The sequence below is a fragment of the Camellia sinensis genome, chromosome 6, assembly GCF_055761805.1.
Source record: "Camellia sinensis isolate YWXY chromosome 6, ASM5576180v1, whole genome shotgun sequence".
In the NCBI taxonomy this organism is placed as follows: domain Eukaryota; kingdom Viridiplantae; phylum Streptophyta; class Magnoliopsida; order Ericales; family Theaceae; genus Camellia; species Camellia sinensis.
In genome coordinates this window covers 126,937,436-126,965,313 of record NC_138966.1, presented here as the reverse complement: position 1 = coordinate 126,965,313, position 27,878 = coordinate 126,937,436, and the positions used below count along the sequence as shown (strand labels likewise).

The following is a 27,878-nucleotide window of genomic DNA, read 5'->3' as shown; positions in this document are numbered from 1 at the left end:
AGACCCTAAATCCTCTGAAGGTGCAATTCCTTTGGTGTTTGTCGTGCCCGAACGACTTTCGGTGGTCTGGTAAAGCCACCTGCCTATGTTTGCGATGAGTTCCTAGAAGACCAACGGGGACGGTGAAAACTAGAGTTCGAACGGCTTATGCCCAGAACGCAAAGGTTCGGGAGTTCCGAGACTAAAGTCTGGTTTAAATACCCAGGGGTGTATCCTCGGCTTGAAATCTGTATGGAAGCCCCATAGATTGAGGCGGCGTGTCTACGCCTCAGTTCTAGATACTGAACCAACCTAGTATATCGCCTTGTTGGTAAGATAGGGAAAGTTGCAATCATAGTCGTTGCATCATAGTGCATTGTCATGCATTTCCATTGTAGCTTGCATGCATTCATTGCATTTTCCCCAGTAGATCGCATCATACTGCATTGTCATGCATTTTTGTAAATATCCATTCCATTGCATATCTGTAAGTATTACATTGTAGTTTGCATGTATGCATTGCATCACGCTTTCCATCTATGGCTTGCGCCTTTCCATGTTGAGCTTGGTCTGGTATGTGCCCTTACTTTTCACGTTTAAACACAGTTCTGCATGTGTGCGCGCCTATTCCACGCTGGTATGTTGGTTTGAGGGTTGCGGCACCTTTTCTGTGTTAGACATGGCTTGTACGAGTACATGCCTTTCCTAGGCAAGATTTGGTTTGGCCCGCGTGCCATATCCACTGCATTTTAGATTGCATGCATTCATTGCATCACATCCATCTATGGCTCGCGCCTTTCCATGTTGAGCTTGGTCTGGTATGTGCCCATACTTCTCGTGTCGAAGCATAGTTCAGTAGACCGTTCTATGTTAGACGTGGCTTGTATGCGTACATGCCCTACCTAGGCAAGATTTGGTTTGGCCCACGTGCCATATTCATTTCCATTACATTGTAGTATAATTTTTGCATCCGGCATTAGGATCATTGTCATTTCTCCAGCGGGTCGTTTCCCCACTTATGTCATTCCACCCAATACTTGTTCTTGTGTCTGTCTACAATGCTCACAATTCAGTTGACCGTTCTGTGGTAGACAGACTTGTTACCTCCATCAATCTATTTGACATAGGTGTGGTTTCGAACCACTCGTGATTGGATTATGATTCAATTTTAGTTTGCATTGTTTCAATTACATTGCATCTTCATTTGCATTGTTTATACATTGTTTTGTATATATTGCATATCATTTTGCATCCATTCTTGCATTGTCATGCATGTTGCTAACAATATTGTACCTGTTAAGTTTGTTTTCTTTTCAGGCACGATATTGTATGTACGGTTCATTTGAAGCTGGTGCAACCAGACGAGCCGCACAGGTATTGTATCCTCCGAGTGAGACGTATTGAGAATTGCATAATTCTCTTGCATCCTTTCTGCATTGTAGTTTAGTTTGGTGTATGCTAGCTTAAAACCGTCGCATGTGTGCTTCGTTACAGTTTTCTTTGCATGATCATAAGTTATGTCCGGCTCCGTGCATTGTCTTGCATTTTGCCCCTGCCTTCGGGCGCATATCTTGTTTGTCTTGCATGTTTGTCTAAGTCTTCGGCCTTGTCAAAAATGGGTCGTCTCTGGGATTTGACATTCACTCCCGTCATTGTTATGACTTTCGAGTTCTGTCAAAGAGGGGCAACTGTAGACACCCCATTTTTGACCGTCCTCAAGACTTGGACGTCACCGTTTGAACACTCGGTGATTATCCATGTTTGTGTTCGTTTGGAGTTCCCGGAGGTCTCGGCTCGCGCGCCTTGCCTCAGGATCTCTGAACTTGACTGTTTAGTGTCTGGTTTTACACCAAACACTTGTGTTTTGCCTTGGAGGGGCAGGGAATGCCTTGTGAGCCATCCCCACCCACCACCGGCAGTGGCTAGAGGCCACTGGCTGGTTTTTGCTTCCATCGGCACTTTTTATTGCCGGCCGGCACTTTTTGTTGCCGGTCAGCACTATTTAGTGCTGGTCGGCACTACTTTTGGCCAAGATGGCATTTTTGGCCGGTCGACTACTGTGCATCTGCTTTTGCAGATATTTTAAGACAGCTGTCTTGCTTTTGCTCCCTTCCATACACGTGTATGGAGGGATCTCCCTCTTATGAAGCTTGTCTTGTAAGCTTTACAAGACAAAGGCTTCTATATAGAGAGGGACTCTCTCTTGTTGCAAAAGGTTAGACACTTGAGACACTTGAGAGAGCTTAGACAACCATTGTTAGGGTTTGAGTTCTAGGGTTAGGGTTTGATACACCTTATCTCTCTCTTTTTCCCTCTTGTGTGTGTTTTAGCGTGTTTAGTCCATACTATTGCACACAAACACCTAGTGTTTCACCTTCACTTAGCTACTGAGGTTCTAAGGGACTGATTTTGAAGTTTTGGTGTTGGATTCAAGCCAAGGAGAGCCAATGGAGCATCATTTGTAAAGGGGTCTTCAAGGGTGAGAATCTAGTCCCATTATTCCCCATTTTTGCATTGATTTTCTACCTGTCTTAGAGCTATTTTCGTGCTTATTGTATAACACAAAAAAGTTCTGTTTTTAGGCCCTCTTGATTGTTTATTAAGAGTGTTTTTTGGTTTGAGGGTGTTTGACCCCTCTTAGGCCTTGAAAGGCCTCATTTTGTGCTATTTTGTGCTAGTTTCGGGACTTTGGTGTTTGGGCTTCTTCACCACTGAAATCTTGAGGGATTTCAGTGGTGAAGATGGTGCCTTGAAGTCTCCAAAAGGGGAGGGCCACCCCTTCTCCTTGTTGTCCTTGAAATGGACCATTTTTGGCCTCTTGAGAGAGCATCATGTTAAAGTGTGTATTGACCATGTCTTGGCTGCTTTCCATGCTTAATATGTCATATTATATCTCTGTTTTTTGTTGGTTTTGGTACACCATGCATGCTTAGCATACCTACCATGTAATGCCATGTTATTGCCTTAATATGCCTTAGGTTGTTAGCCTTTCTTCGAGCGTGTTTTAGGCTTAGTCTTGTGAAGATTTTGTGCATATTTTTCCATGTCTTAGGTCTGTCCACGGTTGTTTGGGTCGGATTTGGCATGCTTAGTATAGCCCCTTTGCATTCCGGCTAGTTGGCCTTAAGCGTGTGAATGTATAGCATGACATCTTTGCATTGATTTGGTGATTTGGGGCCACCCTACATGTTATTTCAGTCCCAATTTCATGCTTGCGTGACTGCCTTGCATGCCTCTTTAATGCTTTGGAAGCATGTGTTGTATGCTCCATGTTTTGACCATCGTGCATGCCTCTAAATTTGAGCCACTTAGATGCCATCTAAGTAGTCCTTTGGCCTTGTTTTAACATGCTAAAAACCTGTTTTTAGTTGTTTAATGCATGCCATGATTGTGATAAATGTGCTTCAAAGCTTCATGACTTGCCTCAAGTATTTGGACCGTGCTTGCATGCATTTGCTTATCTTGTTTAACATTATTGGACATCATTTTATAGCATGATTTTAGAGCTCATGTTGCATGCTAATCGTCCATGAAATCTCTTGTCAAGTGTGCTTGAATGTTGCTTGCTTAATGCTTGAGGTTTGGACCATAACATGTGTATGTGTGCATGTGTGTTTAGCCTCCATTTTTGGGCATTTTGGCTACTGTTTTTTGCCTTATTAGAGCTGCCTAAGTCCTGTATAAGTCCATCTTTATATCCATTTGCATGGTCCCATGTTTGCTTGTATGCTTGCATAAGCTTGTTGCCATGTCATGTTGCATCCTTAGCTTGCATGCTTAGGTTGCATTGTATCTTGCATGCATGCCTTGTTCCTTGACTTGATGATAGGAATTGGGCCTTGGTTTGTTTGATTGGTTTGCATTTCATTTGACATGAAAGTTGCATACTCGATTCTTTGGGCCATCATGCATGGAAATGCGTGATTGGTGGTCCGAGAATCGAAACACATGCCCCTTTGAGTCATTACCATGATAAGGGACATGGTTGGTGCATATATGCCTTGAATTGTGGTGCCATGCTTTGCCTTGCCCTCTGTTGCTGTCATTTGCAGATTCTGCAGGAACACTCTGCCGACCGGCAGTGTAAAGTGCCGACCGGCAATCATTTCTCTGCCGACAGCTTCGTTTTGTGCCGGTGGCCATACCACACTGCCGGTGGCAATTCCATTCAGCCGGTGGCACTCCTCATTGTCCAGAAAAGCAGTCCTGAGGTTTTGGCAACCTCTAGAGGAGTGAAGGAAGGAAAACAGAGGTAGCTCACGCATGGCGGCGCATTTCCCGAGGCGATTTACTGTTTTCTTAGTTTAATTAAATTTGCTTAGTTGATTAGGCAATTTGTAATATTTAATTAGCTTGCGTAGTTAATTAATTTGTAATATTTATTTGGTCCCTCCGAGTGAGGGCAAATTTGTAATAAGTGTGTGTGGGTGGTGTGTATGTCTTCCAATCTCCACTTCTTTCTTCCCTTTTATTTACCTGCTTATGATGGTAGATTAGGGCATCTTTAAAATTAGCATACCTTATGCTATGCATGCGTGCATCCATACATTTGTATTACATACATTAGGCTCGGTACATCACGCTAACTGCATCTGTACTTCAATTCACAAATTGAATATGTGGTAGTTGATCGCATTTCACATGCCATGTTTAGGGTTAGCCGAGCCTGCCTAGATTGCATTTTTACATGTGATGCATTAGCCATTTTTAACATGAACTAGGACATGCATGTTTGCTGACTAGTTTACTGTTTTGGCACGGAGTACGATGTAAGTATTTATGCTTTAGCATCCCGCATGTGTGTGAGTGTTGCCATGACAGTATGCCTGCCATGCGGCTAAGTGCTTATGTGTTAAAATGTTTTAATGCCTGTGGGTGGAGGTTGGATTGTTTGGATTGGAAAAACTCGTTGAAATCCGTATTTTAGCCTACTTATGAGTAGCAAATTCCAAAGCACTTTTTCAAAACCGAACGGATATGCAATGCTTATTTCCAAATTAGGCAATCTAGTCTATACTTGTTTGCTGCGCGCATAACATAGTAATTCTAGACTAATAAATGGAATAAGAACACTTAATGTTTTCAAAATCGGATATCATGGTTAGTAGAGGCCGGTCTTCGTACCGGGCGAAAGGGGGTGCTCATAGCTGACCTTCCCCGATCGTACCCAAGCTCCCGAGCCGAGACAACTCCGGTGATAACGGACATGTGGCCTTCGGCACCGAGTCAGGGTTTCCTAAATTTCCCCATTAAAAAATATTTAGGTGGCGACTCTGTATCTGGCAAAGCAGTCCATGTTTGGCACTACTTTTTCAAAAATCTGTTTCTCAAAACGATTTGCCAGATTTGGACTCTTTGGTTCAGATTAAGAACCGTGACAACAAAATCGCGAGTCCGAACTGTAGTAGCATAAGGCCCCCCTCCGCGGGCGCGTCTACAGTTTCTGGCGACTTTGCTGGGGATTTTAGAGAGCTTGACTCGAACTCGTGATATCCTGTTTTGATTTCGCTTATGTGTTTCTTTTCATTGCATGTGCATTGGTGCGCCTAGGAACACAGTGTTTGCCATCTGCCATTCCTGAACGGTTTGCCGGAGGCTTGTCTTGTCAAGGCATGACCATAAGGCTGACCGGCTATGGGCTCTGATAGTATGGGAACACGAACCCCGATTTTACCGGGGCACCCTTTTTGACCATTCGACCTAGTACATTTTCGGATCCATAGTGACCATTCCAAATTAGGACAGGCTGCTTACCCGATGTTAGGTTGTTTGAAACCGCTGTGTGCGTAGTGAAACCCTAGCTCCTGACAAGATAGGGCAGGGAAACCCTACCCCAACATAGGGGTGTTTTGGTTCTCTTTACTTGCTATGTGCTTCTAGAATGTATTTCTACAGGGAAAGTACAAGTTAGTTTGCAAGTTTGAGTATCAGACCTGAGGACACCAGTATCAGTATCAGTTATGAGAATCAGTTATCCGCGGGTATCAGGGTTCAGTTTTCGGGAACAGTGATTTCTGGGAACAGTGATCAGCAGTAGGGTACAGTTGTTTGGCTACACCCGTGTTTGATCAGTTTGGGCTGAAAGGCTGTCTATTTTTCCTTTCAGTTCAGAGAGTCGCAGAGTTGATACAGAATAGCCAGTGTCTCCTCTTTGCTGAGGCAGGATTTATGGCGGCACAGAATTCAGAAGAAATCGTGGTTATGGCGGCTGCATTGGAGCAGGGGACCGCTCTGCAGAGTGAGGCCAACACTGATGTGTCACATCCACCCAGGTCGCCTGTTGTGCACTCGGTCTGGGCACCCCAGTTATACCAGGCTCGCGAGCCTACTACATTTGAGCTAATGGGGATGATAGGTGATCTCCAAAGGTCTGTGGCGGATCTCGCCTACGGAATGTCAGCTTCACCCCCAGCGGCACCGTATGCCGGGAATTTCATACCACAGGAGTCCCCGCTGCTGGGGCGGATTGTGATTGAGCTCAGCCAACCTGAAGCTGTCTCAAGCTCCGGCAATGACATGTCGACAACAACGGGGCTTCGCACTGAAGTAGCAACCCAAACCGTCCACCAAGCTGAGGCTAGTGGAAAGAACAAGGTGGACACTGATCCCTATGAACAACTGCTGTGGGCAGTTGAGGCTTTGAAGGCCGGGGGGTTGAACAAGCAGCACGTATTCGCAGTCGTGACTAAAACTGTGGATGACACTTTCCCCACTCCGACCGAGGGTAGTTCAAGCCAGGCAGAAAATCGGGATAGGAACCGTCATACCAGAACCGTTTCCTCCAACCCTAACCCTGCACCCAGGAAAAGTCAACAAGCCAAGCCTATACCAGCTACTCCCTTTGTTGGTTCATCCACTTCAAACCCCCGAACTTCGGACTATCTACCCCGAGGCAAGAGGGTCTTCACCCCATTCTTTATGCCTTTGTCTAAAGCTCTAGGGGTCCTACTCAGGAAAGGACATCTGAACCCGTTAGAACAACGGCCTCTACCCGATCCTCTCCCTCCAAAGCATGACCCGACTAAGTACTGTGCTTTTCATCAACAAACCGGTCATGACACCGACAATTGCGTCCGTCTCCGCCATGAGATACAAAATTTGATTGACAATGAGGTCATCGTCGCACCAAGCTCTGCAAAGTCTATCGGCATTTGATCAGTGAACTTGTGGGGGATAATGTGACTATGTGATCGGGGGATGAACGACCTGCGGGCGGCACTCAGTTTACTCCAGATGTGGCGTTTGGCACGCATTGTTTTGAGCATTTGCGAATGCTAGTTTTGTACTTTCTGACTTGGGTATTGGGTTAGTCTTGTCGTTTTGTGTTGAGTCAGTCTTTTCATACTGAGTCAGTTAGGTCTGTCTTGTTGTATCGAGTCAGTCCTGTTTTGTTAGAGTCGGGTGATCCCGAGGGTGTTACCTTGGACATCACTATCTTGTTTCGCGTTTGTCTTTTTGCTTTCTCTTGAGTCTGTTTCTGCCTTGGAGCCAGTTATGCCAACAAATTTGAATGGAACAGCAGTGATTTTCACACTCTTGTGTTTGCTTCTGCCGTGTGCCAGTTGTGCCAAAAGTTTGAATGAAATGACAGTACTCTTCGCCTGCCTTTTTTGTGCCTTCGAAGTCATTGTAATGACCTAAGTTTTTCAAAACTTTTTTCGAAACATTGTAATAAAAACGAAGAGGAAGGAATTCCTCAGGTTTTGTAAAACCTGATCAATTGAGAGAAAGAGAGGCATGCTAAGCCCTTAATGATTGAGATCATGCTTGTTAATGTGAGTACTGAGAAGGATCCTGGCTTGATCCAGATTGGTCTCACACTGTCTTCAGCGCGAGCGACTAGTCGCTTTCTTAAAAAATTTCAAAAAAATGTTTTGCGCGATCCTGCGAAGACCTGTGTGGAATCGCTCTTGAGATTGTGCAGCCTAGGATCGCTCTCAGCCTCGAGACTTAACCCCTCATTTTCAAACCTTGGACTTAAATTCAGAATGGTCAATGGTCAACCATCAAAGGAAGCCTGTGTGGCCATTTTGAAGCAGCCCTCGAACAAGAGGCACCAAAGTCAGATCAAGAAGATCATATCAAAGGAAGCTTGTAAAGCTAGATCAGAAGCACCCCTCGAATTAGGGGCAAAAGATGCCAGATTGTGCTCGAAGAGCCGAAGATGGATCATTCCACAAATCAATGAAGATCGGCAAGAACGCTAAATCCCAGAGGGAGGAAAGAGAAAGTATTGCTGAAGAACTACTGAGTTCCTATCCACAACACTAGGGGCAAATCCGGCCCCCATGGGATGGACTCCGGCATTGTCAGCGAACAATAGTCACTCTCCTGGATTCAGACGGATTCGAGATCTCAGAACCATTTGACATGGACAAAGCTACACTTTTACCCTTGAGAGGCTCGCTGGGTCGAAAACCCGGAAGGGCGACCCAGGCAAAAGTTAGAGCAAGGAAAAAAGGAAAAGAACAAAAAAGAAGAAGAACAAAAATGCAAAGAACAAAAAAGAAATGAAGAAAAGAAGAAGAAAACAGAAATAAAAAAAAGAAAGAAAAAAAGAAAAAAAATGAAAAGAATTGAAAAGAAAAGAAAAACAGAGCTCGCAAGGTTGAAAACCCGGAAGGGCGGCCTTGGCAAAAGTTAGAGCACAAAAGGAGAGGTTAAATACCCGAGTGTACCTTAACCCCGAACTACGTAAGGCTTGATTCTCATCTTTGGGATACGTAGGCAACTTCATTTCGAAGTCCAGCCGTAAAACACTTCAAAATCAACTGTGTCCATGTAATGGTTTTGATCATCTTTGCCTTCTCTGTATCCGAGAGTTCGGTTGTCATCGTTACTCTGAAGAGTGATTGCAATGTGCTGCGATGCTATCCAAACAAGGGGCAACTTTCCATTGCCATACGGTGTGCCGCGGTGCCATTCAAACAAGGGGCAACTTTCCGTTGCCGTGCAGCTCTTTTCAAGCAAGGGGCAATTTTCCTTCGGATCTGAAGTTGCGCATCTCAAGAGCAGGTTCCGTGCTTGTTGAGCATTGGCCGTTTGCAAAAATATTTTTTGAGAATTTTTACTGAGGTTGACTATTCTCTCGAAAATTATTCCATCTTTTCAAAAAACTGGACCATTTCTTGGACCCAAAAAGGAAAATTTTCAGTGCTCATAGCCTGACTTGCATGATTTTCAAATCAAAAATCGAACAAGCATGTTAATGAAACTCTCATATTGGTCAAAATTGTTTTAGTAGAAAGCAAAAACAAAAAATGGCCAAAATGATGAACTAGGGGCACAGTTGAGTCAGGTGTTCTGTCTTTCCCCCGTCGTCAACTACTCGCGGCACCCTACCTGCCAAGAAGGGCACAACTGAAGTCAACAGCAAAAGGGCCGAAAAGCTCTCTCATCCTCCAAGCAACGAGGTATCGAGCCAAGTGCGAAGCACGAGCTGGAATGGATCATGATATTCCACTTCCTCATCTGGACAAATCTGATCACATCCAAACTCCCCAACAAAGCATCGTCAACCGATGTCAGCTGCAAATTTGCTACACGCCCAGTTGTAGCGCAGCCCCTGTATGGGAGAAGCTCACTGTTGTGAACAAGATTGAGAATCTAGTAGAATACCAGCGGCAAGGGCCCACAATTTCTAGTTTATCCATCAACCACCCAGGGGAGGGATTGAAAAATGAGAGATTGAAGAATAGAGAGATGTGCGATGAGAGAAAAAGTGAGAAAAGGGCTTTTTCAGAAAAACAGAGCCTGAGGGCCGAGCGATGCGAGAATCACAAATGAGAAAGGGTGGGAAACAATACTCGGGGAAACAGGCTCCATGTGCACATTTGAGTCTTGTATTTTATTTTGTCTGTCTCGATTCTTGTTTTGAGTCGCTTCGAGTGTTACTCGATGTGTTTAGGTTGTTTACCTTTGTTTTTCCCTTGTCGAGTCGTTTTGGCTGTGGCCAGTCGTCGGCTCAATACCCGATTAAGAACTCATTTCTCAATTTCCAAAAAATCATCTTGTGCTCAGAGTGCTGTGCCATTCTCCACATTTGTGCAAAACAGTATTTGTTCTTTTATAAAACTGCAGGGTCCAACCCCGATAAGTGTGAACAGTAGAACAAGGACCTATCTGAAGCTATATAGGTTCCAGACTGCAAAGCAAAAGAAAAAGAAAAAATGAAAATTTGGAGCATCTTAGGGTGTTCCGACTTTGGCAAGATCCGAGACTGCATTTCAGGTGCACCTTCCCAGACCTCGCCATTTCTCTAGAGTATGAGTGTATCTCGACCCCAAGTGTAAGCCTGCTTCAAGACAGAATGGCAATTAAAGCAGCAGCAGATGTTATCTCTCGTCAATATAAACAGGGTGTCCCCTTTTGAGCTGAGCGATTGCCGAGTCCTCCGAAAGTTAAATCGGAGGCACCAGAGTACGTGTTTGATACCCTTCCATTGCATAGAATGCGCACTTTCGTATACACTTCTGTGACATGCGTGCCGCACATCGTTATGATTTATGCATAGAATATGCTTGCTTTCGATTCTGCATAGAATTTGCTTTCAATATTGCATAGAATATGCTCCTGTTCCTTGCATAGAAAATGCACCTCATTTGCATAGAACATGCATTCACTCGCACTATCTTGTGCACTTACACTTTGTATCTCACTAGCACTGTCTTGTGCATCTTGTGGTTGTATCTCACTCGCACTATTTTGTGCATTGCATTTCAATCGCGCTGTTTAGCGTGTCGCACTGTTTAGTGCATTTCAAATCAATCGCGCTGTTTAGCGTATCGCACTGTTTAGTGCATTTCGATCGCGCTGTTTAGCGTATCGCACTGTCTTGTGCATTTCAAATCAATCGCGCTGTTTAGCGCATCGCACTGTTTTGTGCATTTCAAAAATCACTCGTGCTATTTTGCGCACCGCATCGCACTGTTTTGTGCAGTTTATTGTTCGCGCTGTTTTGCGCATCGTACTGTTTTGTGCAGTTTATTGCTCGCGCTATTTTGCGCACCTCCATCGCACTGTTTTGTGCATTTCAAATCACTCGCGCTGTTTAGCGCATCGCTCTGTTTTGTGCATTTCAAATCAATCGCGCTGTTTAGCGCATCGCACTGTTTTGTGCTTTCAAAAATCACTCGCGCTATTTTGCGCACCGCATCGCACTGTTTTGTGCAGTTTATTGTTCGCGCTGTTTTGCGCATCGCACTGTTTTGTGCAGTTTATTGCTCGCGCTATTTTGCGCACCTCCATCGCACTGTTTTGTGCAGTTTATCAATTGCGCTGTTTAGCGCATCGCACTGTTTTGTGCATTACATTTCATTCGCGCTGTTTTGCGCACCTTCATCGCACTGTCTTGTGCATTTCAAAATCACTCGCGCTATTTTGCGCACCGCATCGCACTGTTTTGTGCACCTCACTTGCATCTTGCATGTATCCTATCGCGCTATCTTGCGCACCTTACTTGTACTTGTTAGTACATTGCATTGTTTTGAATACGAACCGGCTTCGCGTAGTGTATAAGTCCAATTTTCAAAATTTTGCATTCCGTGTGGCATACGTGTCACACTTGCATCATTTTGCATCTTATGAGGCATGCGTGTCTCATTTGTTTAATTTTGCATTCTGTGTGGCATACGTGTCACACTTGTATCATTTCGCATCTTATGAGGCACGCGTGTCTCATTTGTTTCATTTTGCATTCCGTGTGGCATGCGTGTCACACTTGTATCATTTTGCATTTTATGAGGCACGCGTGTCTCACTTGTATCATCTTGTATCATGCTTCATTTGCATAGGCATGCGTGCCTCATTCTTGCATTGTTCCGCACATTGCCACGGTCTGGCGAGACCTTAAACACGCACGGTCTAGGAGACCTTAAATTCTTGGAAGGTGCGAAACCTTCAGCACATTGACGTGTGCAGTTTGCATGCATTTTGCATCCTGGTCTAGGAGACCCTAAATCCTCTGAAGGTGCAATTCCTTTGGTGTTTGTCGTGCCCGAACGACTTTCGGTGGTCTGGTAAAGCCACCTGCCTATGTTTGCGATGAGTTCCTAGAAGACCAACGGGGACGGTGAAAACTAGAGTTCGAACGGCTTATGCCCAGAACGCAAAGGTTCGGGAGTTCCGAGACTAAAGTCTGGTTTAAATACCCAGGGGTGTATCCTCGGCTTGAAATCTGTATGGAAGCCCCATAGATTGAGGCGGCGTGTCTACGCCTCAGTTCTGGATACTGAACCAACCTAGTATATCGCCTTGTTGGTAAGATAGGGAAAGTTGCAATCATAGTCGTTGCATCATAGTGCATTGTCATGCATTTCCATTGTAGCTTGCATGCATTCATTGCATTTTCCCCAGTAGATCGCATCATACTGCATTGTCATGCATTTTTGTAAATATCCATTCCATTGCATATCTGTAAGTATTGCATTGTAGTTTGCATGCATGCATTGCATCACGCCTTCCATCTATGGCTTGCGCCTTTCCATGTTGAGCTTGGTCTGGTATGTGCCCTTACTTTTCACGTTAAAACACAGTTCTGCATGTGTGCGCGCCTATTCCACGCTGGTATGTTGGTTTGAGGGTTGCGGCACCTTTTCTGTGTTAGACATGGCTTGTACGAGTACATGCCTTTCCTAGGCAAGATTTGGTTTGGCCCGCGTGCCATATCCACTGCATTTTAGATTGCATGCATTCATTGCATCACATCCATCTATGGCTTGCGCCTTTCCATGTTGAGCTTGGTCTGGTATGTGCCCATACTTCTCGTGTCGAAGCATAGTTCAGTAGACCGTTCTATGTTAGACGTGGCTTGTATGCGTACATGCCCTACCTAGGCAAGATTTGGTTTGGCTCGCGTGCCATATTCATTTCCATTACATTGTAGTATAATTTTTGCATCCGGCATTAGGATCATTGCCATTTCTCTAGCGGGTCGTTTCCCCACTTATGTCATTCCACCCAATACTTGTTCTTGTGTCTGTCTACAATGCTCACAGTTCAGTTGACCGTTCTGTGGTAGACAGACTTGTTACCTCTATCAATCTATTTGACATAGGTGTGGTTTCGAACCACTCGTGATTGGATTGTGATTCAATTGCTTTGCATTTTAGTTTGCATTGTTTCAATTACATTGCATCTTCATTTGCATTGTTTATACATTGTTTTGTATATATTGCATATCATTTTGCATCCATTCTTGCATTGTCATGCATGTTGCTAACAATATTGTACCTGTTAAGTTTGTTTTCTTTTCAGGCACGATATTGTATGTACGGTTCATTTGAAGCTGGTGCAACCAGACGAGCCGCACAGGTATTGTATCCTCCGAGTGAGACGTATTGAGAATTGCATAATTCTCTTACATCCTTTCTGCATTGTAGTTTAGTTTGGTGTATGCTAGCTTAAAACCGTCGCATGTGTGCTTCGTTACAGTTTTCTTTGCATGATCATAAGTTATGTCCGGCTCCGTGCATTATCTTGCATTTTGCCCCTGCCTTCGGGCGCATATCTTGTTTGTCTTGCATGTTTGTCTAAGTCTTCGGCCTTGTCAAAAATGGGTCGTCTCTGGGCTTTGACATTCACTCCCGTCATTGTTATGACTTTCGAGTTCTGTCAAAGAGGGGCAACTGTAGACACCCCATTTTTGACCGTCCTCAAGACTTGGACGTCACCGTTTGAACACTCGGTGATTATCCATGTTGGTGTTCGTTTGGAGTTCCCGGAGGTCTCGGCTCGCGCGCCTTGCCTCAGGATCTCTGAACTTGACTGTTTAGTGTCTGGTTTTACACCAAACACTTGTGTTTTGCCTTGGAGGGGCAGGGAATGCCTTGTGAGCCATCCCCACACAAACACCTAGTGTTTCACCTTCACTTAGCTACTGAGGTTCTAAGGGACTGATTTTGAAGTTTTGGTGTTGGATTCAAGCCAAGGAGAGCCAATGGAGCATCATTTGTAAAGGGGTCTTCAAGGGTGAGAATCTAGTCCCATTATTCCCCATTTTTGCATTGATTTTCTACCTGTCTTAGAGCTATTTTCGTGCTTATTGTATAACACAAAAAAGTTCTGTTTTTAGGCCCTCTTGATTGTTTATTAAGAGTGTTTTTTGGTTTGAGGGTGTTTGACCCCTCTTAGGCCTTGAAAGGCCTCATTTTGTGCTATTTTGTGCTAGTTTCGGGACTTTGGTGTTTGGGCCTCTTCACCACTGAAATCTTGAGGGATTTCAGTGGTGAAGATGGTGCCTTGAAGTCTCCAAAAGGGGAGGGCCACCCCTTCTCCTTGTTGTCCTTGAAATGGACCATTTTTGGCCTCTTGAGAGAGCATCATGTTAAAGTGTGTATTGACCATGTCTTGGCTGCTTTCCATGCTTAATATGTCATATTATACCTCTGTTTTTTGTTGGTTTTGGTACACCATGCATGCTTAGCATACCTACCATGTAATGCCATGTTATTGCCTTAATATGCCTTAGGTTGTTAGCCTTTCTTCGAGCGTGTTTTAGGCTTAGTCTTGTGAAGATTTTGTGCATATTTTTCCATGTCTTAGGTCTGTCCACGGTTGTTTGGGTCGGATTTGGCATGCTTAGTATAGCCCCTTTGCATTCCGGCTAGTTGGCCTTAAGCGTGTGAATGTATAGCATGACATCTTTGCATTGATTTGGTGATTTGGGGCCACCCTACATGTTATTTCAGTCCCAATTTCATGCTTGCGTGACTGCCTTGCATGCCTCTTTAATGCTTTGGAAGCATGTGTTGTATGCTCCATGTTTTGACCATCGTGCATGCCTCTAAATTTGAGCCACTTAGATGCCATCTAAGTAGTCCTTTGGCCTTGTTTTAACATGCTAAAAACCTGTTTTTAGTTGTTTAATGCATGCCATGATTGTTGTGATAAATGTGCTTCAAAGCTTCATGACTTGCCTCAAGTATTTGGACCGTGCTTGCATGCATTTGCTTATCTTGCTTAGCATTATTGGACATCATTTTATAGCATGAGTTTAGAGCTCATGTTGCATGCTAATCGTCCATGAAATCTCTTGTCAAGTGTGCTTGAATGTTGCTTGCTTAATGCTTGAGGTTTGGACCATAACATGTGTACGTGTGCATGTGTGTTTAGCCTCCATTTTTGGGCATTTTGGCTACTGTTTTTTGCCTTATTAGAGCTGCCCAAGTCCTGTATAAGTCCATCTTTATATCCATTTGCATGGTCCCATGTTTGCTTGTATGCTTGCATAAGCTTGTTGCCATGTCATGTTGCATCCTTAGCTTGCATGCTTAGGTTGCATTGTATCTTGCATGCATGCCTTGTTCCTTGACTTGATGATAGGAATTGGGCCTTGGTTTGTTTGATTGGTTTGCATTTCATTTGACATGAAAGTTGCATACTCGATTCTTTGGGCCATCATGCATGGAAATGCGTGATTGGTGGTCCGAGAATCGAAACACATGCCCCTTTGAGTCATTACCATGATAAGGGACATGGTTGGTGCATATATGCCTTGGATTGTGGTGCCATGCTTTGCCTTGCCCTCTGTTGCTGTCATTTGCAGATTCTGCAGGAACACTCTGCCGACCGGCAGTGTAAAGTGCCGACCGGCAATCATTTCTCTGCCGACAGCTTCGTTTTGTGCCGGTGGCCATACCACACTGCCAGTGGCAATTCCATTCAGCCGGTGGCACTCCTCATTGTCCAGAAAAGCAGTCCTGAGGTTTTGGCAACCTCTAGAGGAGTGAAGGAAGGAAAACAGAGGTAGCTCACGCATGGCGGCGCATTTCCCGAGGCGATTTACTGTTTTCTTAGTTTAATTAAATTTGCTTAGTTGATTAGGCAATTTGTAATATTTAATTAGCTTGCGTAGTTAATTAATTTGTAATATTTATTTGGTCCCTCCGAGTGAGGGCAAATTTGTAATAAGTGTGTGTGAGTGGTGTGTATGTCTTCCAATCTCCACTTCTTTCTTCCCTTTTATTTACCTGCTTATGATGGTAGATTAGGGCATCATTAAAATTAGCATACCTTATGCTATGCATGCGTGCATCCATACATTTGTATTGCATACATTAGGCTCGGTACATCACGGTAACTGCATCTGTACTTCAATTCACAAATTGAATATGTGGTAGTTGATCGCATTTCACATGCCATGTTTAGGGTTAGCCAAGCCTGCCTAGATTGCATTTTTACATGTGATGCATTAGCCATTTTTAACATGAACTAGGACATGCATGTTTGCTGACTAGTTTACTGTTTTGGCACGGAGTACGATGTAAGTATTTATGCTTTAGCATCCCGCATGTGTGTGAGTGTTGCCATGACAGTATGCCTGCTATGCGGCTAAGTGCTTATGTGTTAAAATGTTTTAATACCTGTGGGTGGAGGTTGGATTGTTTGGATTGGAAAAACTCGTTGAAATCCGTATTTTAGCCTACTTACGAGTAGCAAATTCCAAAGCACTTTTTCAAAACCGAACGGATATGCAATGCTTATTTCCAAATTAGGCAATCTAGTCTATACTTGTTTGCTGCGCGCATAACATAGTAATTCTAGACTAATAAATGGAATAAGAAGACGTAATGTTTTCAAAATCGGATATCATGGTTAGTAGAGGCCGGTCTTCGGACCGGGCGAAAGGGGGTGCTCATAGCTGACCTTCCTCGATCGTACCCAAGCTCCCGAGCCGAGACAACTCCGGTGATGACGGACATGTGGCCTTCGGCACCGAGTAAGGGTTTCCTAAATTTCCCCATTAAAAATATTTAGGTGGCGACTCTGTATCTGGAAAAGCAGTCCATGTTTGACAACAAAATCACGAGTCCGAACTGTAGTAGCATAAGGCCCCCCTCCGCGGGCGCGTCTACATGTCCCAACTGATTCGTTCTACTCGTATGGATCAAAATTTTTTTAGTAGATCCTTGGCCTTGCCTGCATACATAGCCATTCTTTCGTCTCATGCTTCATAAACCCCAGAAAGCTGGTTTACCACCAATTGTGAATCGTTGAAAACAAGAAGTTACTCTGCACTGAAATGTTCGGCACTGCGTAAACCAACCAACAGTGCTTCGTATTCCGCCTCATTGTTAGAAGCCTTCTAGCCGAGCCTAAGAGCTTGCTCCCAAATAAACCCTTCTGGTGACATAAGTACTACGCCTGCTCCCGAACCTTGGTTATTGGATGATCTGTCGACATAGAGCTGCCAAATGTTTCCAAAAAAGAGTTTCCATGCTTCTGAAGCGCATTGCTTTCCCAGTTCGGTAGTGTATGGTGCCTGTGCCGAACTGGAGTTCTCTGGCTCGGTACTCTGGGTAGGAGCGAACTCTGCGACGAAATCTGCCAAGACCTGGGCCTTGATTGCTGTCCTGGGTTGATATTGAATGTCAAACTCACCAAGTTCTACCGTCCATTTCGCTGTTCGGCCAGAGAAATTAGCTCGGCTGAAGACAGATCTGAGGGGGAATTCAGTGAGGACATTGATAGTATGCCCCTGGAAATAATGTTGCAACTTTCTCGAGGCGATGAGCAATGCGTAAGCTAACTTTTCCAAGGGTAGATACCGTGTCTCGGCATTTAATAGAGTCTTGCTAACATAGTATACTGGCCTCTGTTCTTTGTTAACTTCTCGAATCAATACCATGCTTACAGCGTGATCTGAGACGGCTAGATATAAGTACAACTTCTTCCCTAGTTTTGGAGTGGACAGAAGATGTGGTGTACTGAGGTATCTTTTGAGACTTTGCAATGCTTCGATACACTTAGGACTCCATTCAAACGTTGCCCTCTTTTTCAATAGCTGGAAGAAGGACTTCATCCAATTTGAAGACTTGCTGATGAACCGATTCAGGGCTGCCGCCATTCCGGCCAACTTTTGTAGCTCTTTAGCCGTTCTTGGTACTTCAAGCTCTTGTATTGCTTTGATTTGGTCTGAATTTGCCTCGATTCCTCTGTGAGTGACCATGTACCCCAAGAACTTCCCTGTTCCTACCCCGAAAGCGCATTTCGAGGCATTAAGGCGAAGCTGATAGTTTTTCATGATGTCAAAAACCTCTTTTAAGTCTGCAAGGTGGTTTATAACGAGCTTGCTTTTTACTACCATATCATCTATATAAGCTTCTATGGTTTTTCCAAGTTAGTCCTTGAACATTCGAGTGATCATTCGCTGGTAGGTTACCTCGGTGTTCTTGAGGCCGAACGACATTACTTTATAGCAATAAGTGCCCCTTGGGGTGATAAACGCTGTTTTCTCTTGATCTGGGCCGAACAGTGGTATCTGGTGATAATTGCTATAAGCGTCCAGAAAGCTCATACGCTCATGCCCTGCTGTTGAATCCACTAGCTGATCGATGCGAGGTAGAGGAAAACTGTCATTGGGACAAGCTCTATTCAAGCAGGAGAAGTCAACACAGACTCTTCATTTTTCGTTCTTCTTTTTTACTACAACTGTGTTGGACAACCATTGTGGGTACTGAACTTCTTTGATCGCTCCTGATGCTAGAAGCTTTTCGACTTCGGCAATTACCGCTTCAGTGTGCTCAACTGAGGATCTTCGACTTTTCTGCACGACAGGCCGAGCGGAGGGGTTAATGCTGAGTTTGTAGCAAGCAAATTTTGGGTTTAACCCTGGTGTATCATATGCTGACCATGCGAATACCTCTATATTTTCCCTCAGCAATTCCAGCATCTGAAGTTTCTTATCAGCGCCTAGCGAGGTATTGATAAGGAAGTACTTTTCTGGATCATCCTCTTTTACCAGAACTTTCTCCAAATCCCCTACCATCTTTTCCTCTAGGGCTCCCCCTATATCTTCCAAGACTGGCTGTTCGGCCACGTCCACTGTCTGTACCCGGTTGTAAAGTTGTTTAGCTTTCATTGTTACCATGAAGCAATGTTTGGACGCAACTTGGTCCCCTGAGATCTACTCTACTCTGTGTTCCATTGGAAAACGGATGAGCTGGTGGTAGGTTGAAGGGACCCCCTCCATTTGGTGAATCCATGGACGGCCGAGTATGGCGTTGTAAGGAGAAGGTGTATTAATAACTAAAAACTCTATCTGGAGGGTCTTCGTTCCTGCCACAACCGGCAACACTATCTTGCCAAGTGGCCATTCTGGCTATGAATTAAAACCGACTAACGGAGTTGCCGCTGGGGTGAGGTGCTGCTCAGAGAGACCGAGCTTTCTGAACAAGTTATAATACAATATGTTTGTTGCACTGCCTTGATCTACCAGGACTCGTTTTATGTCAAATCGTTTCGCAATTCCCACAGTTATAATGAGTGCATCAGTATGTGGGTGTTGTATGCCTTCTAAATCCTTTCTAGTAAACAAAATAGTGCACAAGGGGGACTTGGGTACTACACGTACCTTTTTCGATGCGGGCTCTACTAACATGACCTGCTGAATTTGTACAGCCTTAGAAATTTCTTCTTTTAGTGCCTCTTCGCGCTCTCAGGTTGTTGTTCCATGGATCACATTTATTATCAGACGAGGCGGGTGCTCGATGTTCGGTTTTGGTGGTGGGTTCCCCGGTTCGGCCACTGCTTTATCCTGATCAATGTAGTCTCGGAGGTGTCCAGCTACTACTAGATCTTCCAGGTGTTGCTTCAGTGCTCTGCAATTCTGAGTCATATGCCCCCTGTCTTGGTGATAAGTGCATCTGAGCTTCTAATTACGCCGAGCAGGATCTCCCAACATTTTCAGCAGCCAAATAAAGAAGGGCTCCCTCTTGATCTTTTCCAAGATACGATAGATTGGTTCTTTGAATACGGTCACGACTGCTTCGTGAGATTTGGACTTATCCACCTCATTCACTGTGAGTCCCTGGTGTTCCCCTCGGTCCGTTCTCTTCTTGTGCCGAGCTGTTTGTTCTGCTGACGCTACCTCGATGGAGAACTGGTCGTCTTCGAGGCGAGCGTATTGCCCAATCTTGGAATGCAAATCTTTTAGTGTTGTGGCCGGGCGCTTGGTAAGTGATTGTCTCAACTTACTTTCTGGGCGCAAACCATGTTTGAAGGACATAACAGCCATCTGCTCACTGCAAACATTTTCATCTAAGTCATTGTACTCTTCCCAATACCTCCTAGCATAATTGCACATCGTTTCTTCCTGTTCCTTTCGGAGGCCGAACAGTGTATCCAGCTATTTCGGGATCTTAGTGTTGGAGACGAACCTGGCTAGGAACTCTTCGAAGAGCTGTTTCCAGTCGTAAATTGATCCAGCGGGGAGTCTATCGAACCATCGAAGCCCGGATTGTCCCAAGCTGGACGGGAAGACTTTGCACATCAGTGCTTTGTCTGGGCTCCATAGGGACATCATCTGTCTATAATGGCTGATGTGCGTTAATGGGTCTGACTTCCCATCGTATGACATGAACTTTGGCGGGGTGAATTTCTCGGGAGGTCTCATGGCCTCGATTTTCGGGGAGAATGGGGAAGAGACAAGCCTATCCAACGCTCGGTGCTCTCTCTGGTGGATGGTACGGTCTAGATGATCCCGACGTTGCTCATTTTGCTTGTTGCCAATCAGCCAAGTACGAAGGTCCTGATGAGGGTACTCAGTCTGTTGGCTTACCGTCTTCTGCCTCTTAGCCCTTCTCCAGCGTGAGCCACGGGTGTGGTTGCTCGCCGCCTCACTTTGTACTGGGATTGGTTGGCTTTGCTGCCCAGATTCGTTTTTGGGGATCTTCTTCACTGGTGGTTCTCTGGACGAGCTTCTCTGTCGCAAGCGAGGGCTCTGCGTCAGTCTTCTTCTCCGTCGGATCGCCCAGCGCCCTTTTGAGTTGCGCTTTCAGCTCCTATATCTCCATCCCCATAGAGTCTATGATTCGATCTCTGTAATCCTTTTCCAGAAGAAAGTGATGAGAGAAACCTCCAGTGAAGGGCAATCGATGCTCAACAGATTCGGGAGTCCGGTTATTGTTTCTAGTTTGTTCTTCTAAGACTATTGGGAGTGCCAAGCCTTTGTCCTTTGTCTTCTCCGTTTGTGGAGTATGTGCCGAAGGTGGGACGTCCTCAATCCCCATCACCGGAATCGAGTACAGAGCTCAGAGACGAAGCGTCCATGCTCACCGCACCAATTGTGCGTACTGGATACCGCACTAGATGAAAGTGGATCGGAGCTCCGCAATCGACTGGACTATCCAGGAATTGAGGTCCTGCAACAAGAAACACCGTAAGAGTTGCCCGGCCGGGGTTGGCCGGATAACCCCTCCGGTGTGGGAATGAGTGATTGGAGAAGAAGTAAGGTGCCCTTTAAGTGTAGAGGGTTGAGTTTTAGTAAGTAGGGTTCAGCTTAGATTCGTTACCTTCAATGTGAAGTTCATGTAGTTTATATAGAACTCCTTACTTGTTTCCCAAGATGGTTTCATGGAGCTCTGGTGCTGCCAAGTTTCCTTTTAGCATTGCCCAAGGTGGGGGACCATCTGGTAGTTGTCAAGGGGTGTATATACTCATTGTAGTCATGCTGATAACAAACCACATTCCTCTAGTTTAACTATTTCCTTGATTCTAGGCGTAGGGGACCAGCTGAGGTGGCGACTTGCACATGCATGTATTCACAGCTTCCATGTTTCTCTGAAAGGTTCCCTCAGCTCGGCACCCTTGTGCCTCGGCTCGGCTCGGCTCTTTGTGAGACTACTGTAGAGATGGGCTGGCCCATTCGGATATTTTTGTATGAATTTGGCCCACTTCGGTTCTGTGATGGGTTCGGCCCATCAGTTCAGCTCATAGATTGAGTCCTGTAGCTCGGCCCAGCCCAGTATCATGGTTGGACTAGCCTTTCCACTAAGAGTTGGGCCCAAGTGCTTGAGGACTTGGGTGTACTATTCGTAATGGAGTTGGGCTTAGTTGGCTTCCCCTCATGTTTACCCATTTGGATTTGGGCTAAGAAGATTGGACTGGCCTAAGACTTGAATCCGATCCATTTGATAGTTACCCCCTTCAATAAGCTATTTAATTTTCATATTTAAAAGAGAAAAAACAAACTGAACATGAGGCAACGTGGTTACAAAGACTAACCTCACATAATCATCTCCAAATACCTTTTACTATAAGGAAGAAACTGAAACCAAGAAGGAAAGCAATATTAGAGTACTAAAAACCAACCTCCAAAGGGGTCATAGGGCATTTTCCGTTGATTCGATTAAGGCCAGGTGCAATGACACGGTCGGTACGTTTGAACTTCTCTCCCCAACCATTTTCCCTTACTGAGTCCATTTCAAAATTTTCTCTCTTCCCTCCATAATACTTGCAGCATGGAAAGGCCACCATGTCCTACAAGTTGAAGATCAATAACTAATTGACTCTTATAAGATTGTAAATCCTAACCAACCAAACACTACTTTAATCAAAATGTTCTCAGAAGATAATCGAAGGTGGATGGAAACATACTGCCCACCAGTGCTCGAGCTCTTGCCCATCATTCGGTTGACTAATATATTAACAAAACTCTCAATCTAGCTGCCTTTTTATTTCATTAAATAGAATAATGTTAAAATGTACCATAAATGCTACTGACCATAAATGTACAAATGAAATTAAATTGGAATACAGAAATAGAGAAAATTAGAGTTGAGGATCCAGTGCTAATAAGGAAATGGGGTTTTAAAGGAGAAATTGTATTAAGGCATTTAATTCTCCATCCCAAATTTCTGTTTTCTTATTCTAAAATATTAACAATTATCAAACTACATATTGAGATTTTCACCATTAAATTTTTTTATATTTGATAATTATAAATGTTTAAAGACAAAATTATATAAAAATTTGAAAACAGATCTAGGCCATGGGACAGTGGACTCTCCCCCACCTGTGTCTGGTTGCAGTGCCCCTGGCCCAAGTATAACTCTCCATCTCATTTCAATGCCATCACCCAACACCCATTAATGAGGCTTTCCTCTATGGTGTGCTTGCCCAATACAAAAGATTATCTATTTATATGGCTTAAAAAATTAAGAATAATTTAGAAAAATTACAAAAAAATATTATTAGTCGAGTACATAGTTACATGCAATTTTAGAAAGGCTAGATAATTTCTACTTTCACATATTTTTGTAACATATATTTATTTAGGGAATGGCTTCTGTCCAGTCCTTAATCGGACTGGACCGTGCTGTTAGGCTCATGGAGGCCCACCACGGGTCTCGTTTTGATAATCTGAACCGTCCAATGTGTAGAACCCGTCGAGTACTATATGCCTGTAAAAAATCACGTTGATCGGATATCGATAGTTATGTGATCAAAATAGATTTTTGTCAACCGTTAATTTATTCACCATCTATTTTTTTTTTATACAAAACTGAATTGATCACATAGTTATCGATATCCGATTAGTGTGACGAGTTCTATATATTCAACGGTTCAGATTATCAAAACGGAACCCGTGATGGGCCCCTACGGGGCCAACAGCACGATCCAGTCCGATTAAGGACTGGAGAGAAGCCATGCCCTTTATTTACTCATTATGTGACAATACATTATTAAAGTGGATTTTATTTCTTATTTCAAAATTTTTTTAGTAACAAAATATAACCCAACTTTCTCACACAAGCTCTCTATCAGACGCAACCCCTATAAGTGGATTGTATCTAATTTTGTAACACTAATACTATAAAATCAATTTTTTTTTATTTTTTTTAACCATATGATAAGATGTTAAGGGATTAATAAATTAAATTACAACAAAAGGGCTACAAATCGACTCAAATCTTGAATCTCTGACCTTCTCAAAGTCTCAAGAGACAGTTATATGAATCATTAGGTCAACTGTCCTGTCTTTACAAACTCATACTTAAATTTATTTTACACATGAGTTTCATATTACACAAATTTAATTTTGACTACACAACTCTTAAGTAAATTCGAGTGGGATTGGTAGCATTTTTTATTTCGTAATTAAGTTTTATGAAATTTGTTAATATATTTAACATTTTTATGCATTATCATTCTAATTCCATTTTTCTCTCCACCTCTTTTATTATATACCAAAACTCACATGACGACAGTGTCCGAATTGGGTCCAGAAGACACAAGCAAGAACATAGTAGAGATAAGATTCCAATCAAGCTGGCTCCGAAAACAATCCTTCTCATCATCATCATCCCCAATCTGCAAAATCGATCGAATTCTCAATGTCCGAAACACCCCCAAAACCCTATCGAACTTCGAACAATACAGAGACACCATCAAATCAAAATCCACCAAGCTCCCCAAAAAGCACCCATGCTGCATCGCCGACGGCAACGAGCTCCTCCGCTTCCACTCCACCACCTTCGTCTGCTCTCTCGGCCTCAACTCCTCTTCCAATCTCTGCAATTCCATCCCCAATTGCAGTGTCTGCAGCATCATCACAAATGGGTTCAAGCTTCCCAATGACGCCGGAAAAGGGATTCTCACGACGGCCACGAGCGGGAAGGCGCATGATAGTGCAGCGGCAGCGGCAGCGGCAGAGGAGGACGGTGGTGGTGGTGGTGATAGGAGGGCGATGTTGGTTTGCAGGGTGATTGCGGGAACGGTGAGGAAGAATGGGGAGGATGGCGGTGGTGGTGGTGGTGGTGGTGGGGAGGTGGTAGAGGAGTATGATTCGGTGGCCGGAGCTGCCGGAGTTTATTCCAATTTGGATGAGTTGTATGTGTTTAATCCAAGGGCTATATTGCCTTGTTTTGTTGTTATATATAGGGGATTTTAAATGAGTTTTTAAGAACTTTGAATTGTTAAATAGAAAAAAAAAAAGGGTTTAGTTCCTAAACCCAAATATATATATGAAAAATAAAATGCAAAAAAAAGTTTTGAAAATGTTGCCTTGTTTAGTTGTTTATGCTTGTTTTTTTTTGGGTGCCAAAATAATTTTTTCATATTTCCTAAAATTGGGTGTTTTTTTTTTTAAAAAAAATATTTATAATTTTATTTTGTTTTTAATAATTTTTAAAAAATATATAGGACAAGAGAAATTGCATTCATAGTGGTTAGACTGTAACTCAGAAAACAGGTGCCTTTATTTACACACTACATTTGGTCTGAAGGCATACTACTACTCAGTTCACACCTTTAATAATTTGAAAAAACATAATTTTTCTCAACACACATCACAACGTTCCATTTTTGCCATTAGTCCCACATCACTTAGTACACACCTCAAATTAAAAAAAAAAAAAAATTTAACTATTAGACAATTTTTGCCCCAGCCCTCCTCCCCCTCTGAGCCCACGAAGACTCTTTTCTTCACTGACCACTGGCCTGAAACTATAGAGAGAAACTAGAGAAAGAGAAAAACAGATGTCGTCGCTTCCATATTCGATCCATAAGCTTTGATTTTTCTACACAGATTTGTTTGGTTACTCAGAAAACTTTAATGGGTTTGTCTCAATTCATCCAATCCATTGATTGGCAACAAGAATCATACCCAGAATATGAAGATTTCGTAGTTCTTCCATTGTTTGCTTTGTTCTTCCCATATGTTCGTTTCTTTCTCGACAAATTTATATTCGAAGTACTATATATATATATATATATAAGTTGTATAATCACACATGATTCGAATTAGGTCTTTGATTGTATCGCCGCGTTTGAAATTTAGATTATTCCACATACAAAAAAAGTTAAAAGATTAAATTTTGTGTATCAAATATATAGTTGTGAATATTTTTTTAATATGGGTCAATCTTCATAGCATTTGCTCTGTTTTCCCCAATAGTGGTGGCTAGGGTTAGGGTTTGGATGTGCATTCAACTAAGGTGTGTATTCAGTTGTGGTCATTTTGGTTATTTTAAGTAAGGTCATTATTGTAATAAAAAATAATTAATTAATAGTGTGTCTTGAGACCAAATATGATGTATAAATAGAGATACTCTTAGAAAACACATCTAGCAAATGGACCGGCCAAACTTTACTTTCGAGTCATGAATTATCTATGGTAAAGGGCTTCAAGTTTCAACATGGCTCTCGCGTAATTGGAAAACAGTTTCAAAGTGAAATTTGGGTCCAAGACAGGGGATTTGTACCCAATTAAGGATTTGTCCTTCTAATTCTTATTTTATTTTCAAAATTTTGAATTTTTTTGGGGAAAATGCTAAGTTATATTGAATCCGGAGCCAGAGGTGATATTACTTTTCTTTTTTTTTTTTTATCCCTTAAATGGTGAAGTATTTTATGTCTGTATGTGGAGGCAATCTTTGGTTTTGTAGCTATTTGCTACCTAAATGAGATTTTCTATGCATAGGGCAGTGCCAGGGTGCGTAGATGGCACATGTGGGTATGTGAAATTTTGTTTTGGATAGATGTGTGTGCAGGTCAACTATTAGCAGTTAATTGTTGTACAAACAAATTGGTTTACATAACTGAGTTTTTTTTATTATTATTATTTTTTTAAATGTTTGATTGTTTTTTGAAATTTGATCTTTTGTGAGTTAACAGTGTTAGGACCCTTTGTTGTCAAATTCCATGGAACAAAACCAAGGTTGTAACAATTTATAGTTTTCCAATTTTGGTCTTTCCACTTGAGCGGGGAAAGTGACGCTCGAGCGGGGTGTGCACTCTCACAACATCTCTGCTACACCTGAAAAAATATTGGATGTTATGATTCTACGCTTGAGCGTGGAAACTTCCGCTCGAGCGTGAACCTTGTATGAATCACGAAATATGCAGTCTTCGCTCGAGCGGGACGCTTGAGTGGACCATGCGATCTCAGATTCTATATATTCGCGTGTTGGGTCAATTTTAGGATTACTTCTCCTAGATCTTGTTTAAGGTTTTTAGGGTTTTGTTTGAGGTGTTTATCTGAAGTTTTTGGTGAGTTTTCCTTGATATTTTCGAGAGGGTTTGTAACCTATGATCTAAGATACATATATCAAGGAGTTTGGCTCTTCATAATTAAGAGAGTTATTCTTCGGTGGATTCCGAAGATCTAAACGTAGAGTTTCAAAGGAGTTGATTCTATACGTAGTCATTGATTCGACAAGTAGAGTTGTGGATTCAACTTCAGATTAATAAGTTCTGAGACGAAGGCTTGGTGAAAGAGTTAAAGAAGGTTTGAAGACAAATTGACTGAGTTGGGTAATTTGTATATATCTTTGTAATCTTTCTTTTTTCAGTAGTGGATTGATTAGTGGCGTTTCGCCCGTGGTTTTTGATTACAATTGAAGGTTCTTTAATTGTGATTTTTTCCACGTAAAAATCGTTTGTGTCGATTTATTATTTATTTCAAAAACAAACAATCTAAATCACTCTCGTAAGTGCTTGATGATTTAGATTGTGTGTTTTGAATGATTGGGAATTGAAATATTTTAATCTTGATCTAATCACGAATCACTTAGGATTTTCAATTGGTATCAGAGCAAGTCACTCTTTGTTTTTATCAAAACTATAAGAGTGTGATTTTGTGTGATTAGTGATATGGATTCTATTCGTGAAGGTAACTAGACCCATAGACCTCCCTTACTCGATGGTACAAACTATTCTTATTGGAAAGCTCGTATGAGAGCGTTTTTAAAATCCATCGATGAGAAAGTTTGGCACTGCGTAATCTATGGGTGGAGTGAACCTACTATCACCATTGATGGTGTGGAGTTTCCCAAACCCCTTGATAAATGGGACACAACCGATTATCAAAACTCGAGTTGGAACAACAAGGCTCTCAATTCCCCTTTTTGCTCCGTCACACCTGAAGAGTTTCGTCGTATCTGCACGTGTGAGGCAGCAAAAGAGGCCTGGGACATTCTTGAAACAATTCACGAAGGTACTATTTCTGTCCAAAGGTCAAAACTTCAACGTCTCACCTCTGCCTTTGAAACCCTTTTTATGCGTGATGATGAGACGTTTGATGATTTCTATGCAAAACTTAGGGATATTGTGAATTCCTATTTTACACTCGGTGAGAAAATCCCTGAAGCTAAAGTTGTTGGAAAAATTTTGAGGTCTTT

The 27,878-nt window shown here is 43.0% G+C and overlaps 2 protein-coding genes across 2 annotated transcripts in view; one reads left to right on the top strand and one right to left on the bottom strand.

Annotated features, from left to right (window-relative positions):
• The window catches only part of LOC114289149 (O-fucosyltransferase 10-like), a 49,072-nt gene extending 26,589 nt beyond the window's left edge, over positions 1–22,483 (bottom strand). The window contains exons 1-3 of the mRNA XM_082876424.1: positions 22,465–22,483; positions 22,305–22,393; positions 22,069–22,236 (exon numbers count right to left, since the gene is read on the bottom strand). Of these exons, the coding sequence (XP_082732550.1) occupies positions 22,069–22,236; positions 22,305–22,393; positions 22,465–22,483 (276 nt within the window). The remainder of the gene's footprint in view (positions 1–22,068; positions 22,237–22,304; positions 22,394–22,464) is intronic.
• A 1,244-nt stretch (positions 22,484–23,727) lies between these two features.
• On the top strand, positions 23,728–24,756 carry LOC145792873 (uncharacterized). The gene has a single exon (XM_082874718.1). The coding sequence runs from the start codon at positions 23,957–23,959 to the stop codon at positions 24,647–24,649; it is 693 nt and encodes a 230-aa protein (XP_082730844.1). The 5' UTR covers positions 23,728–23,956; the 3' UTR covers positions 24,650–24,756.
• The last annotated feature ends 3,122 nt before the right edge of the window (positions 24,757–27,878 follow it).

Bases quoted from the DNA above. Each gene is read 5' to 3' on its own strand.
- LOC145792873 (XM_082874718.1), top strand. From the start codon at position 23,957: ATGACGACAGTGTCCGAATTGGGTCCAGAAGACACAAGCAAGAACATA.